This window comes from Chrysochloris asiatica, unplaced genomic scaffold (genome assembly GCF_000296735.1).
Source record: "Chrysochloris asiatica unplaced genomic scaffold, ChrAsi1.0 scaffold00272, whole genome shotgun sequence".
Taxonomy (NCBI): domain Eukaryota; kingdom Metazoa; phylum Chordata; class Mammalia; order Afrosoricida; family Chrysochloridae; genus Chrysochloris; species Chrysochloris asiatica.
The window spans coordinates 196147-208644 of record NW_006408790.1 but is presented as its reverse complement, the minus strand read 5'-3'; the positions used below and the strand labels follow the sequence as shown (position 1 = coordinate 208644).

At 45.6% G+C, this 12498-nt stretch overlaps 1 protein-coding gene across 2 annotated transcripts in view; it reads right to left on the bottom strand.

Moving 5' to 3' along the window:
• Positions 1-6623: 6623 nt before the first annotated feature.
• PDS5B (PDS5, regulator of cohesion maintenance, homolog B (S. cerevisiae)) overlaps positions 6624-12498 on the bottom strand; it is a 114118-nt gene continuing 108243 nt past the window's right edge. For both annotated transcript variants that reach the window (XM_006874363.1, XM_006874362.1), the window contains 4 exons: positions 11481-11917; positions 11291-11398; positions 9126-9267; positions 6624-6659 (listed from right to left, as the gene is read on the bottom strand). In XM_006874363.1, coding sequence (XP_006874425.1) covers positions 6624-6659; positions 9126-9267; positions 11291-11398; positions 11481-11917 — 723 coding nt within the window. The remainder of the gene's footprint in view (positions 6660-9125; positions 9268-11290; positions 11399-11480; positions 11918-12498) is intronic.

Sequence of the window (12498 nt, the reverse complement as noted above, 5' to 3'; positions counted from 1 at the left end):
TTTTAGGTAGCCAATGTCTAAGTTGCCCATCCCTATCTACCCTGTAAATAGAAGGGATAGCATTGATACTTGATGTGAAGTCTCTTTCCCTCTCTATTGGTTTTTATAGCTACTACCTCCAAGAGTATAGGTCAACTTCATCAAATTGTAGCAATTTACCCTCATTTCCTTTATCAAAAATTTTTTTTTTAATCTTCCTCTAGTCGCGTTCTGATGATCAAGCCATCAAGGCTAGGTCAAATGGGTACTATCTGCAAGCCTGGGCATTCTTGTTCTTCATCCGTAAGTATTTTAAGTCCTGTTTGCTTTCAGCAAGCAAGGTTGTTTCATCTGCATATCTTCCTCCAAACCTGATGCCACCTTCTTCTTCATATAATCCAGTGTCTCAGATTATTAACTCAGAATACAAATTGAGTAAGTATGGTGAAAGAATACAACAACTCTGGCACACACCTTTCCAGATTTTAAATCATTTAGTGTCCCCTTGTTCTGTTCTAACAACTGCCTTTTGGTTTATTTACAAGATCCTCATGAGCACAGTGAAGTGTTCTGGAACACCAATTCTTCCTAGTGCTATCCACAGTTTGTTAGAATCCACACAGTTGAATGCCTTTGTATAGTCAATAAAACCCAGGTATTCAGTATTCTCTTCTTTCAGCCAAGATCCATCTGATGTCAGCAACGATGACCCTCATTCTATGTCCTCTTCTGAATCCAGCTTGACTTTCTGGCAGTTCCCTGTCAATGTACTGCTACAGCCATTTTTCAAATTATTTCAGCAAAATTGTAATTACATATGATATTGATGATATTGCTTGATAATTTCTGCATTCTGTTGGGTCACTTTCTTTGGAATGGGCACACATGCGGTTCTTATTCAGTCAGGAAGCTTTCTTCCAAATTTCTTGGCATAGACTAGTGAGGGCTTTCAGCGCTACATCAAGTTGTTGAAACATTGCAGCTGCTATGCCATCAATTCCTCGAGCCTTGTTTTTGCCAACGCTTCAGTATAGCTTGGACTTCTTCCTTCAATACCTTTGGTTCTTGATCATATGGTATCTCCTGAAATGGTTGAAAATGTTGATACAGCAACTCTCTGTATTCCTTCAACCTTTTTTTTTTTTTTTAATGTTTTATTGTGAATTGTGTGATAACTTATATGGGAGAGCATTAGTTTTACATTCATCCTATCATATATTGTTTCATTGTCATGGTTACAATCCCCTCCATGCATCATCAGCCAACCAAAGGGTACACCCTACAAGCCTTGCCCCAGTCATCAGCACACAGCACCTCTCCCTCTCTGGGTTTAAAATCTCCAGCTGCTCCATCTCTCCACATCATTGCCTTTGCCTCCATCTCAGGCACCACTGCTTCTCTGAGTAGGATCCTCTTCTCCACTCTTCTCCCTTGATGATCCCAGGGACCTCCACTCCTAGACTGCAAAGTTAATCACTCCTCTCCTTGCTACAAAATGTCTACCTTTACATTTCCAACCCTCACAATCAGTCCTGATATCAATTATTCACTATTGTATCACAGGAGACCTATCCACACTTCCTTTCATCAGCCCCGCCCAGACAGATTGGATACTACTCAATGGAGATTCTACCTTCCTCCAGGCCCTCTGGATCTAGGTTCCCTCTTGAAAGCTTGTAAGCCAATCACTTCTTGCCTTTGTAGCCCCCCCCCCCCCATTTTGGGTAACCAATTTCCAAGTTGCCCATCCCTGTCTACTCTGTGTATGGAGGGGGTGGGAATGATTCTTGCTATAAAGATTTGTTCCCTCTTTTGAACTACTGCATCCATTGTTGTAGGTCAAGTTCATCAAATTGTATCAGATTACTGTTTTTTCCCCTCTTTTTTCTTCTAGTTGAGCACTGATCGTCCAGTCATTGAAGCCAGGTCAAGTGGGTATTATCTGCAAGTGTGGGTGTTCTTATGCATATGCCCTTCTCTTCTTATCAACTGGATGCTTCACTCTCCACTCTAGGCCTCTGTGGTTTTGTCACTGACTCTGGGCCCAAGAGTCCCCAGGTCTTGCCACACTGCTGGCCAACCAGGTCTCCAACCCGGTTCACAGGAGTCTATTGAATGTTGCAGGGCTTAGCTCACAGCTTCATTGCTGTTTTTCCCTCATTTCCCCTTATTGGTGACGGCCATGGTCACCAATCAGAGTGTGTATTCCCACTGAGTCTTAGTCTTGGAAGGGGGTTTGCTCTGAGGGGACCCAACCACTTGCCTTGATGTCTCCTGGATGAGCAACTTGTTTGTTCTTGTAGTAACAGTCGGTCTGCCTCTATTGTTTTGTACTTTTCCGGTAGGTCTTTCTTTCAAGAAGTATCTTCTGTTCTTCTAGCAGCTCCAGGCTGGTCTGCCCATACTTTCAAGTGGAAATTTCCCACCTCTGAAGATTCTGGATGCTGTTCAGGATTTCACCTATGGTCTTATGTAATGCAGAGACTCCGCAGGAAGCCTCCTTCACTGGGCACATCGTTGCCCCATTTTAGGTATTCCAGTCAGTTATAGGCAGAGTACGGACTTACAAGCTTTCTGTGGTAATATTTTTGGCCATTCCTTTCTCTCCCATCAAGTACTTTGTAATGGTATGCAAGGGAAACCAAGATTCAAAAGACAGCCAAGCATCTTAACATTATTCCCCCCTTTTCCCCATTCCAACCATGTCTCAATCCCTGTATCCCAGAGCCCTGTTGTTCCAAGGTTGTGCATACATTATTCTGTCCCACTTAGCCCGTGGGAACCTGCCTAATTGTTCTCCCATCTGCTTTGTTCTTCCATTCCCCTCCCCCTTATTGTATATTGCCCCCCTCCCGGGCACCCAAACTATCCTGTGTGTATTCCCTGCCTTCCTTCACCTTCCTCTCCTTCTATGCTCCACCTTCCTCTCCCTTCCCTCACATCCCAGCAACCAGCAAAGAATCCCGCCCCACTTCTTTTAGTATAGATTCTTTTTCTTAGTTTTTTACAGTAGTAGTCTTATGCAGTATTTCTCCTTTTGTGACTAATTTCACTCAACGTAATGTCCTCAAGGTTCATCAATGTTATGCGGTGGCTTGCAGCTTCCTTGTTATTCTTCAAGGTAGCATAATATTCATTCCGTTGTGTGTATGTACCACAATTTTTAAAAATTGCTGCACTAGTTGTATTTTTGTTGTAAATCACCAACCAGTCAGTTCTGACTCACAGCAACCCTGTAGAGGGCTTCCAAGGTTGTAAATCTTTGTGGAAGCAAAAAGCCTCATTTTTCTCCTACAAAGCAGTTGGTGGGCTTGAACCGCCAACCTTGTGGTTTGCAGTCCAGAGCTTATCCTACAGTGCCACATCAGGACTAGACTCTGTTTAATCGTTATTTATTAGTCCCTTGGCTTAGTCTGTCTTGAGCACTCTATCATCTGTAACTAGCTGGGCTAACGGTGGCCATGCCAAAAAAAAGTCTGCTAACAATTACTGAAACTCACCGGCAGCCTATTTTCTTAATGCTCAAATTTTACTTTGTTTGTAGCTTGCAGATTACGTTCTCTTCAGCTCTGCAACTCTTTAACTTAACCAGTACTTAGCAAGTCCCTGTCAATCAAGATTTCAACACTTTTGAAATGTCCAAAAATGCATTTCCTCTTCATGAAACCAACATTCCAAAGTTTCAAAACCTTCAAATTGTGAGTTTATCTATTTAGTACACATTTAAGCCTATACTGATTCATATAAACAAAATCATACAGATTAGATGAACTTCCACCTTTATTCAGCTTCATAGAAAAATCCAAAAAAATGCACCTGAAAATGGGTTAAATACCATCTAAATATCAACTAACTGCTCATTATCCAGAGAGAATACTATGTGACCAGAAGGTTTGCCTGAAGTTAATCAAATTCCTAAATTCCTAGTCTTCAAAGGTGCAGAAGTCCATCGTAAAAACCAAGCTTCCAAGTGCTAAGTAGACAGAGGAAACAATTCGACCTTCAATACCTGGAGCGCAGCTGTGCCCCGTGGTACTGTAAGGAGAGACTCCCAAATCTCTTGGTTGTGACAGGCCCAGAGCGCAGCAGCCGGGGAAGCTCACTGACCCCTCAGGAGGGCATGGCCATGGGACGGGGTTACAGTGAGTCCAACAGTCCCGTCCCTTCACAGAGGTTTTCAGAATGGACACTGTCACTGTCACTGACGTCTGCCTGCCAGTTTAACAACTCACATGGTTAAACACACTCGGTTTTCTTCTAGCTCGTGTGTGTAGTTCTAAAAGTGTCAGATGATGAACCGTTCGTTATGTGTTAAACACACTACGAGGATCCTGAGAGGAAGGCTGCGACACATTCCCGCTCCCTACCCGATATGACAGACACGTTGCCAAATCACAGCCTCTGTGGTATCGTGACCAAAATCGACAATGAATGCTTCTTAGTAGCTGATGTACAGCTACGGTGTGCAATGGAACTAGCTCAGCCACGATCATGCAAAAAAAGACCCTCCACAATCGGTTTCAAGAGCATTTCTTTTTTTCATATGTTTTATAAAATGGTCTTAAAGGTGTATTTCCATAAACATTTCCGGTGCAATTTAGTTGATGACAAAAATACAAAGCTCTCCATCACTCTTTAAAGATTCTGAACCACATCTTCGCAGCGCTCAGCTACGAGTAGAGACTGCTAGGGAGGGGACTTTGTGAGATCCCTACAATCCAGTGGGCACCGGTCCAGTAGGACCTGCCTCGGTCTAGAGCAGCCTACCACCACCACTGGTGGCAGCGTGCTGCAAATCAACAACAACTCAACACTGAGAGGGTAAGACAAAATTCAAAACGTACTTTTTAGACAGAAACGGTGATTTCATAAACATGGAAGAAATCTTGAAAAGGAAAAAATCAAAAAACAAAAACATTCACTTCAATTGCAATATACATTGGGAAACCATAAAATGTCATTTTCCAAAATAGTAGCTTCTTTATTATAGTCCCGCCGCCATTCTAACCCATCTTGGAAATATACCTTCAGCATTAACGGTGTATGGCATGAAAATACTTCATTATTCAAGGTGATACATTTAATAAGTTACAACAGGATTTTTTTTCTTTCCTGATGTTGACAATCACAAAGAAAAAAACAAAACAAACAAAAAACAACACAGCCCCTGAAATACTAAAATGAATTTAGTTAAGCATGAAGTACTTATATTTTGGTTCAAAATACAGTTTATGCAGCTGTATAAAGGATACTGACCAGAGTAATTTGTTTATAGTTTGCAGATGACACAAAAGAAAAAAAAAAAAAAATCTAGTATAAATCCAAATAAAGTTCTACTTCTCCCAACCTGGACAAAGTGAAATGTTTTAAAAGTTCGTAAGACGGTGACTCCCATGGTAGCTGAGATCAGTGGATATATGGCATTCCCACCCCGCCCCCGTCCCCACTATAAGTTTTTGGCTCCCAAATAAAGTACAATAATAAACTCTTGAGGAAAAACTATGTTATGGGGCGGTCTCTCATATACGATGGTTAAATGCGAATTTGCAGAAAAGAACACATCCCATTCTCAGCACTACCCCTCCCCCCATAAACATGCAACTCACTATAAAACACAAACCACTTGGCTTTTGAGAACAGCTTTATAAAGACACACTGAATCAACAAAGTTCTTTCTTTCTGATTAACTTCACACTGAGTGGAAACCTGGTACCTTTCTCACGTGTGTATATATCAGATTTTACATTATAGTAATAACTTGCATTTTCTGCATGTTAATGTTCAAGAGGAAGTATCTATACACAAGAACATTCTAGACTATCAAAAACTCATTCAAATTACAGGATTTTATTGATACAGTAGATTAATAAAAACTGAATGGGGGTGATAAAATGGTATAAAGAATTCAGTACATTATTTTATAGCACACTCTTTAAAATTAAAATATTTTAATCTCTCTCTCTTTTTAAAATGCTCATTTGCCATGGAGGGCTAGAGCATCCAGGACCAATACTGAGGTGTCGAAGTCGCCAGACCACGTTGGGGAGAGTCCACAGACTGCACGGTATCGCACCCGCAGAGACGGTGGTGGGCTGTTGCGGCCGACCAGTTAGCACCTCTGGAGTTGGAGGGTGCCGGAGAGGAAACACTGGGTGAGATCCACAAAGGGAAAGTGACCAGGGTGCGGCATCGAGAAGACCCCGCTCTCGGGTGAAGAATTTGTTTCACAGTAAAATTGCAGAGAATACAGATACAAACACTGACAGTGCCGCCTAACCAACACTTTGAAACCAACCGATCCGATGAACCGCCAGGTGCTGCCAGTTTAAAGCCGCAGGGAGAAGCTATACAAGCGCTTTAGAAGTCAGGGACACTAAGAACAAATGGGTGGGGGCAAAGGCTATGTACAGGTTTCTTCTTTAGCTTCTTGACGTGGCGGCCACACATCACTCTGTCGAGGGACGCCAGGCCCTGTCGTCATCGAGCGTGACTGACGCGGAAGGTCAGGAGAGCAGGGTCCACTGCCTGTCTTCGGCAGTCCCGTTTTGTGCATCAAAAGCTTTAGTCGGACTCACGCTTGACAAACAACAACTACAACCACAACAAACTGATCTCTTTCAACAAAAGTTGTGAGCTGCGCCTGTTCATCGCCTCTCCCTTTTGGAGCTTCTTCGTCGAACCTAAGAGAAAAAAAAGCCCAGAGACAGAGATGCAGCGTTAAAGCACACGCCACCATCCTTAGTCTCATTCAGGGGCTTCTTCCCTTCCCTGGAGGCTCTGTCCCGCTGACACACAGGTAAACATGAGCTGTCCCTGAAAAGATCAGCTGCCAGGGAGGCAGCCCCCCAGGCATGGCACCTGACTGCCGGCCCCACCCCAACCTGTGGTGAAGGGACCCATGGTACCCACAGAGGCTTTTATGAGCTGACTGTCCCCTCCCCCTGTGCCTGTACACAGCTAGCCTCCTCCAGGCCTGTTAATAGCTCAGGAGAGAAACGAAGGAGCCCATCTCACAGCTAAGACCAACCTCTAGCAGTGGATACATCATTTTCTCCTCACCTTTCTGGAGTGAAAGAGACACTGGATACTCAGGAACTTTGGTTTTAAGTTTAGCATTCTTTCTGAGACAAATGCCCACAGAGCTTGTGGGTACAAATGCCAACAAGTATCCAATGAGCATAAATAAATGGAAATTTATACATCTCAAGTCTACTTACTGGCAAGCATTACGTATGAAACTTCAGTTCAAAAGGATCAGCTTTAACAAAAGAAATACAAACAAACCAAGGTATTCACTCATTGTTGTTAAGTGCTGTGGAGTCAGCTGTGACTCATAGCGACCCTGGTGGGTTTCAACTGCCCACCTTGTGCTCAGCAGTCAAGTGCTTAGTCTTGAGCTTCACACCAGGACCTCACACATTCACTCATTAGGTTTCCTTTGATACGGTTTTTGTGTGTGAAAGTATACATGGCAAAACATAGACCAACTCAACAATTTCTATGTGTGCAACTGAGCATATGGCCACATTCTCTGGGTTGTGCACATTATCCTACCACCAGTTAAACAAACCCACCGCCTGCTCTGCAGTTTCTCATCTGCCCTTTCTAGTTTCTGTTGTCAAGTCCACTTCATGTAACTCATTCTTGGAAAAAGAGCAGTGTTCAGGGCAGACATTCTTTACAAATAAACTACACTATTGCTGTTAAGCGCTACCCAGTCGATTCCAACTCACTCAACCCTGTACAAGGTTTCCAAGGAGTAGCTGGGGGTTGAACTGCCAGCCTTGTGGTTCACAGTCCGATGCTGATCCCACAGTGCCACAGCAGGACTAAGCTACACTAAAGCTTGTTGACACGTGAACTCAGGATTCATTTCCCTTTGAGACTTCAGGTACGAAGACTGTCTCAGGGCAATAGTTTCCAGGGATCAGCCAGTCTCCGTGGATCCAGAAAACCTGGATTTCAGAATATGTAAACTCTGGTCTGCATTCCCCCCTCCTTTTCATCAAGGTCTCCCATAGAATCTTGAGTCAAAATGTTCAGGTAACGGGAGCTGGTATCATGCCAGGGTTCTGGTCTCCTCCTCCCACTGGTCCAGGTGAATAGAGACCAGCCGTTTGTCTTGATGGGTGCTCACAAGGCCTTTAAGGCCCCAGATACTTAAACTATACATGAGCTATGAAGTGGGGAAAAACACGCCATGCCCCCAAATCTCCAAACCAGAAAAACAAATCCCATGAGGTATTTGGTGCTTGTTTTTTAGAAAAAAATAAAATTATAGATATATATATAAAACACACACACACATATAACATGCACACATAAATATATAACACAGGGTATGTTGTGTAAGTGCCGTCAAGTTGGAGAGTGGTTAGGGGGTGTGAACTGCTGGTCTGTGGCTTACCAGTCCAATGCTTATCCTACAGTGCCACACCAGGGCTCAACACGAGGGGGCTTCAGAAAATTCATGGGAAATGGAATGGGAAGATAATGGAATTTTTCGATGAACTTTTTGATGTTCCCCCCCATTAGCCAATTCAGCCTTTCATAGGTGGTGGTGATGTGCCCTAGAGTCAGTTCCGACTCACAGCGATCCTGTACAGGGTTTCCGAGGCTGTAAATCCTTACGGGAGCAGAAAGCCTCATCTCCCACGGAACAGCTGGTAGTTTCGAACTGCTGACCTTGAGGTCAGCAGCAAGACTCGTAACCACTGTGCTACCAGAGCTCCTTGACTTAGGTACACAGCTTCATCGATGACTCTGATCACACTGTGTACATGCCAAACGTCCCATCACCATTTGTTGTTGGCACATAGGCTCACTATGAATCAGACCCGAAATGACGGCACCTAATAGCAACAATAAACAAACAAACAAACAAACACTCGGTTCTGAAACATTAATGGCAATATGGAATAACGGGAACAGCTCCTTAAAGGGCACCAGTGCCCTATGATCTAGGTGTGACTTCAATGCCTCATTCTTCAGTCCCGATCAGCTAGAGATCTGACGCTCACAATTGCCCTGGGCCCCTTCATCTCAGTTCCTGGGGTTTTGGTCCTTCGCTAAGCCCACAGCTGATGAAGAGAAACCTGTGTTCAGAAGCCCAGGTCCCACCACCCGTCCACGCGGGGAGTACGCACATTGACCGTGGAAACCTCCCCCTCCTCCGTGGTCTCCTCCTGCGTGGGCTCGTCATTGGCAGGAGAGCTCCCCTGTAACAGGTCCACTTCCTCACTCGAGTCATTCTCTTTCATCGCTGCTTGTTTAGAGCGTCCTACACGCCTGGGGAAAAGCACATGGAGAGAAAACGAAGTGTGAACGTTCAAACCCGACCAGGCCACTACAGGAAGTGCATGCAACATGAGGGGGCTTCAGAAAGTCATGGGAAACGTTCACCATCTGTTAATTCCATTTTTCCTAGCACGGATCCTCACTAATTACTATTTTCATCCTTAGTTACTTTATGAGAGCAGAACCAGTCTCCTTACCATTGGAATCTCAAACCAGTGTTGTAATCCTAGAATCCTAGATGCAAAAAATCCTAGATGTGACCCTGATCACTCCCCAATTGGCTTCTCTTGTATGTCTCCCAACTCCACATGACGCACCCACGTCCCCTGCACTGCTCGAAGCTGGAAGCCTGTAGGTAACTCCCTACCGAACCGAGAATAAGTTCTTGAGGATCCTCAAAACAGATCATGGCCTTGCCCGCTTGCTGCTATCCATCTCCTCCAACTCCCACCTCCCCACGACAACAGCCCAGCAAACTCTCAGCTTCCTTCAGCCAACACCTCCCCTACTCACAGCGAGAGACCCTGTATAAGGTGGTTTCCAAACCGCCTCTTTCTCCGGCAGCAGAGCAGCAGGGAGATTCAAACTGCTGATGTTGCTAAGATCAGTGGCCCAACTCGCAGCCCACTGCGCTGTCAGAGCTCCTCATGAAATTGCCTTAGACGTAAAGATTTAAAAAGATCCTCCTAGTCAGGGTAACGGGGACCCTGGTGGTGCTGTGGGTTAGGCATTGGGTTACTAAACTGCAAGGTCAGCAGTTCAAATCCACCAGCCACTCAGAAGAAGAAATATGAGGCTGTCAGCCCCCATACGATTCACAGACTTGGAAACCCTGTACCGATCACAGTGAGTGGGAACCGCCTCAGTGGCTGTGGGTTTGCTGTTGTTTGTTGAGGGTCGTCGAGCTAGCTCCCAATCATAGCAACCCTGTATGGGGTTTCCAAGAAGTGGCTGGTGGGTTTGAACCAGCAACCTTTTGGTCAGCAGTTCAATGTTTACCCTACAGTGCCACACACCAGGACTCCTTTTGGGTATGGGGAAGGTTCATCTCCAACACTGAGCCAGGCCATAGAACTCTTTTCTGCACTGATGCGTCCAAAGGAACACTTGCGGGGTTTCTAATAATTCTGCAAAGACTCGGGTCATTTTAGAAGTTGAACAAAATAATCACCTATACCCTGGATTTGATGATGCTGAAATATAAACAAATTCACGTCCTATCATTTCCTAGTTATGAAACCCAACAAGGGAATTTAACATTCCTCAGGAACTGTGACTGTCCCTGATTGAATTCAAACACACACACACTCATGACCTGCCTCGACTGTGCATCTGAGAAAAGCAGCAGTGTTCCGGCTCAGTGCTCCTGTGGGACACGTGGTGGGGGAGACACGTCTCTGGCACCACAGGGCTTTCCCCAGAGAGCCGGCCACTGTGGGAAGCCCAGTGAACGGCAACACCCTCAGAAGCAGCTGATAGAACTCCTTCCTTAATAATGAAGGTTTTGAAGACTTATGATTCTTCCTCACGCACATCCCTGCCAGATCTACCCACCCCACCACTGACGCTCCTGGCACGTTTGTTATCTTGGGCACAAAACCGCTACCACAAGTCTCTTACAGATATGTGTTTGTCTGAAATCCAAAACTCTCTCTCTATAAATGTTTTAAAAGTCAGTTCCAACTGACGGGCCTTATGGGACAGAGCGGAGCTGCCTCAGAGGGTTTCCAGGACCAAGTCTTCACTGCGGCAGACTGCTATGTTGTTTTCCCGTGGAGCAGCTGGTGGGGTCCAACCTGGGACACTTCGGGTGGTAGCTGAGCGCTTCACCTACTGCCCACATGGGAAGCACTCCCTGTGTGGTATTCATGCATAAACTGTGGGGATGAAGAGATGGCCCCAGAGAGTTAGTTGGGGTACCCACCACTCAGGCAGACTTAAAGAAATCCTCTTTCCCTGGGATGCTGAGGCGGAATGTTCAGGGCTGTGAAGGCCTGCAGACTGATGTACTTACACATTCCTGGGGGCCTGTGATGGTGATGGCGTTTTTGACGGTCTACCCCGTGCTTTCTGCGGTGTGGATGGGGTCGATTCGGCAGCACTGGCTTCGGGAGACTCTGCCCTGCTTTGGGGAAGAGGAGACGTGGGTGCAAGCTCCCTGCCCGCCCACGTGCCCCCACACGCGCCCCAACGAGCACACTCACCTGTGCTGGGCCCTCCTGGCTGACCGGTGCTGCTTGCTCTTAGCCTTGGCCTCGGTGCCCCCACCTGCTCTGTCCTCCTCCTCCTCGTCCTCTGCGGCAGGGGGCCCTGCTTTTTTTTTGCTGCCTTTCTTAGGTTTCATTGTCGGCTCTTCTTTGGGGAGACCTGCGCCCAGCGGCTTCGGGGGCCGTCCGCGTTTGCCCTTCTTGGGTGGGCTGTTTTGCTCGTCCTCATTTTCCAGCAGGTCTTCTTTGAGCCTCTTCTCCTCGGGCCAGGGCTGCTCGTCCGACTCAGAGGCCACCAGGCCCCTCTTGCGGCCCCGTTGGCCGCCTTTAGGTTTCGCTTCCGGCACCAGTTTGCTCAAGTCATCCATGCCCAGCTTCTCCTCCGTGTCGGCGACAGGCATCTTCTTCCGGCTTCTCGGCTTCTCCAGTTCAGACTAGGAATGAAAGCAGCCCGTTTACACGAGAAAGGGGTCTGCATGCATGCTGTCAAACAATAAACTGATCTGGTTTTACCAGAGCAAGGTGGCCAGCAGGTGACCACAGCAAAATACCACTGAGGACTTGGTTTTGTGTGTAGTTGTTTCAGTTTTTTAAAAAAGGAAAAAATTCTCTGGGTAAGCAGGTAGATTTTCATTCTTACTTTTGTCAAATGGGAGACTCTCAAGATCAGTATCTTTGTTCAAGAATCAATTTTGGTAAGGCTTTCTTTCGTGAAAACGTTAAGTTCTCGGTTCAGTGCTTGCTCCTAATGGACCAACTGAATGGACCTACTTTCATAGTCAATTTAAGAACCTCTAGGTCTACGGCAAATAAGAACAGAAGCAAATAAGAACAAACATTTCAGATGTAAACCATCGACCTCCTCAGTAGTTGGACACCAGTTACAGTCTTATATGTTAATTTTTTTTAAATCCAGAATTTAGAAGTGGCCAATAAAAGGTGATATTACTGCATTATTTGCAGCGAGACGTGTAGTGTGGAGCTCCAACAACAACACGGAATATTGGGCCACAAG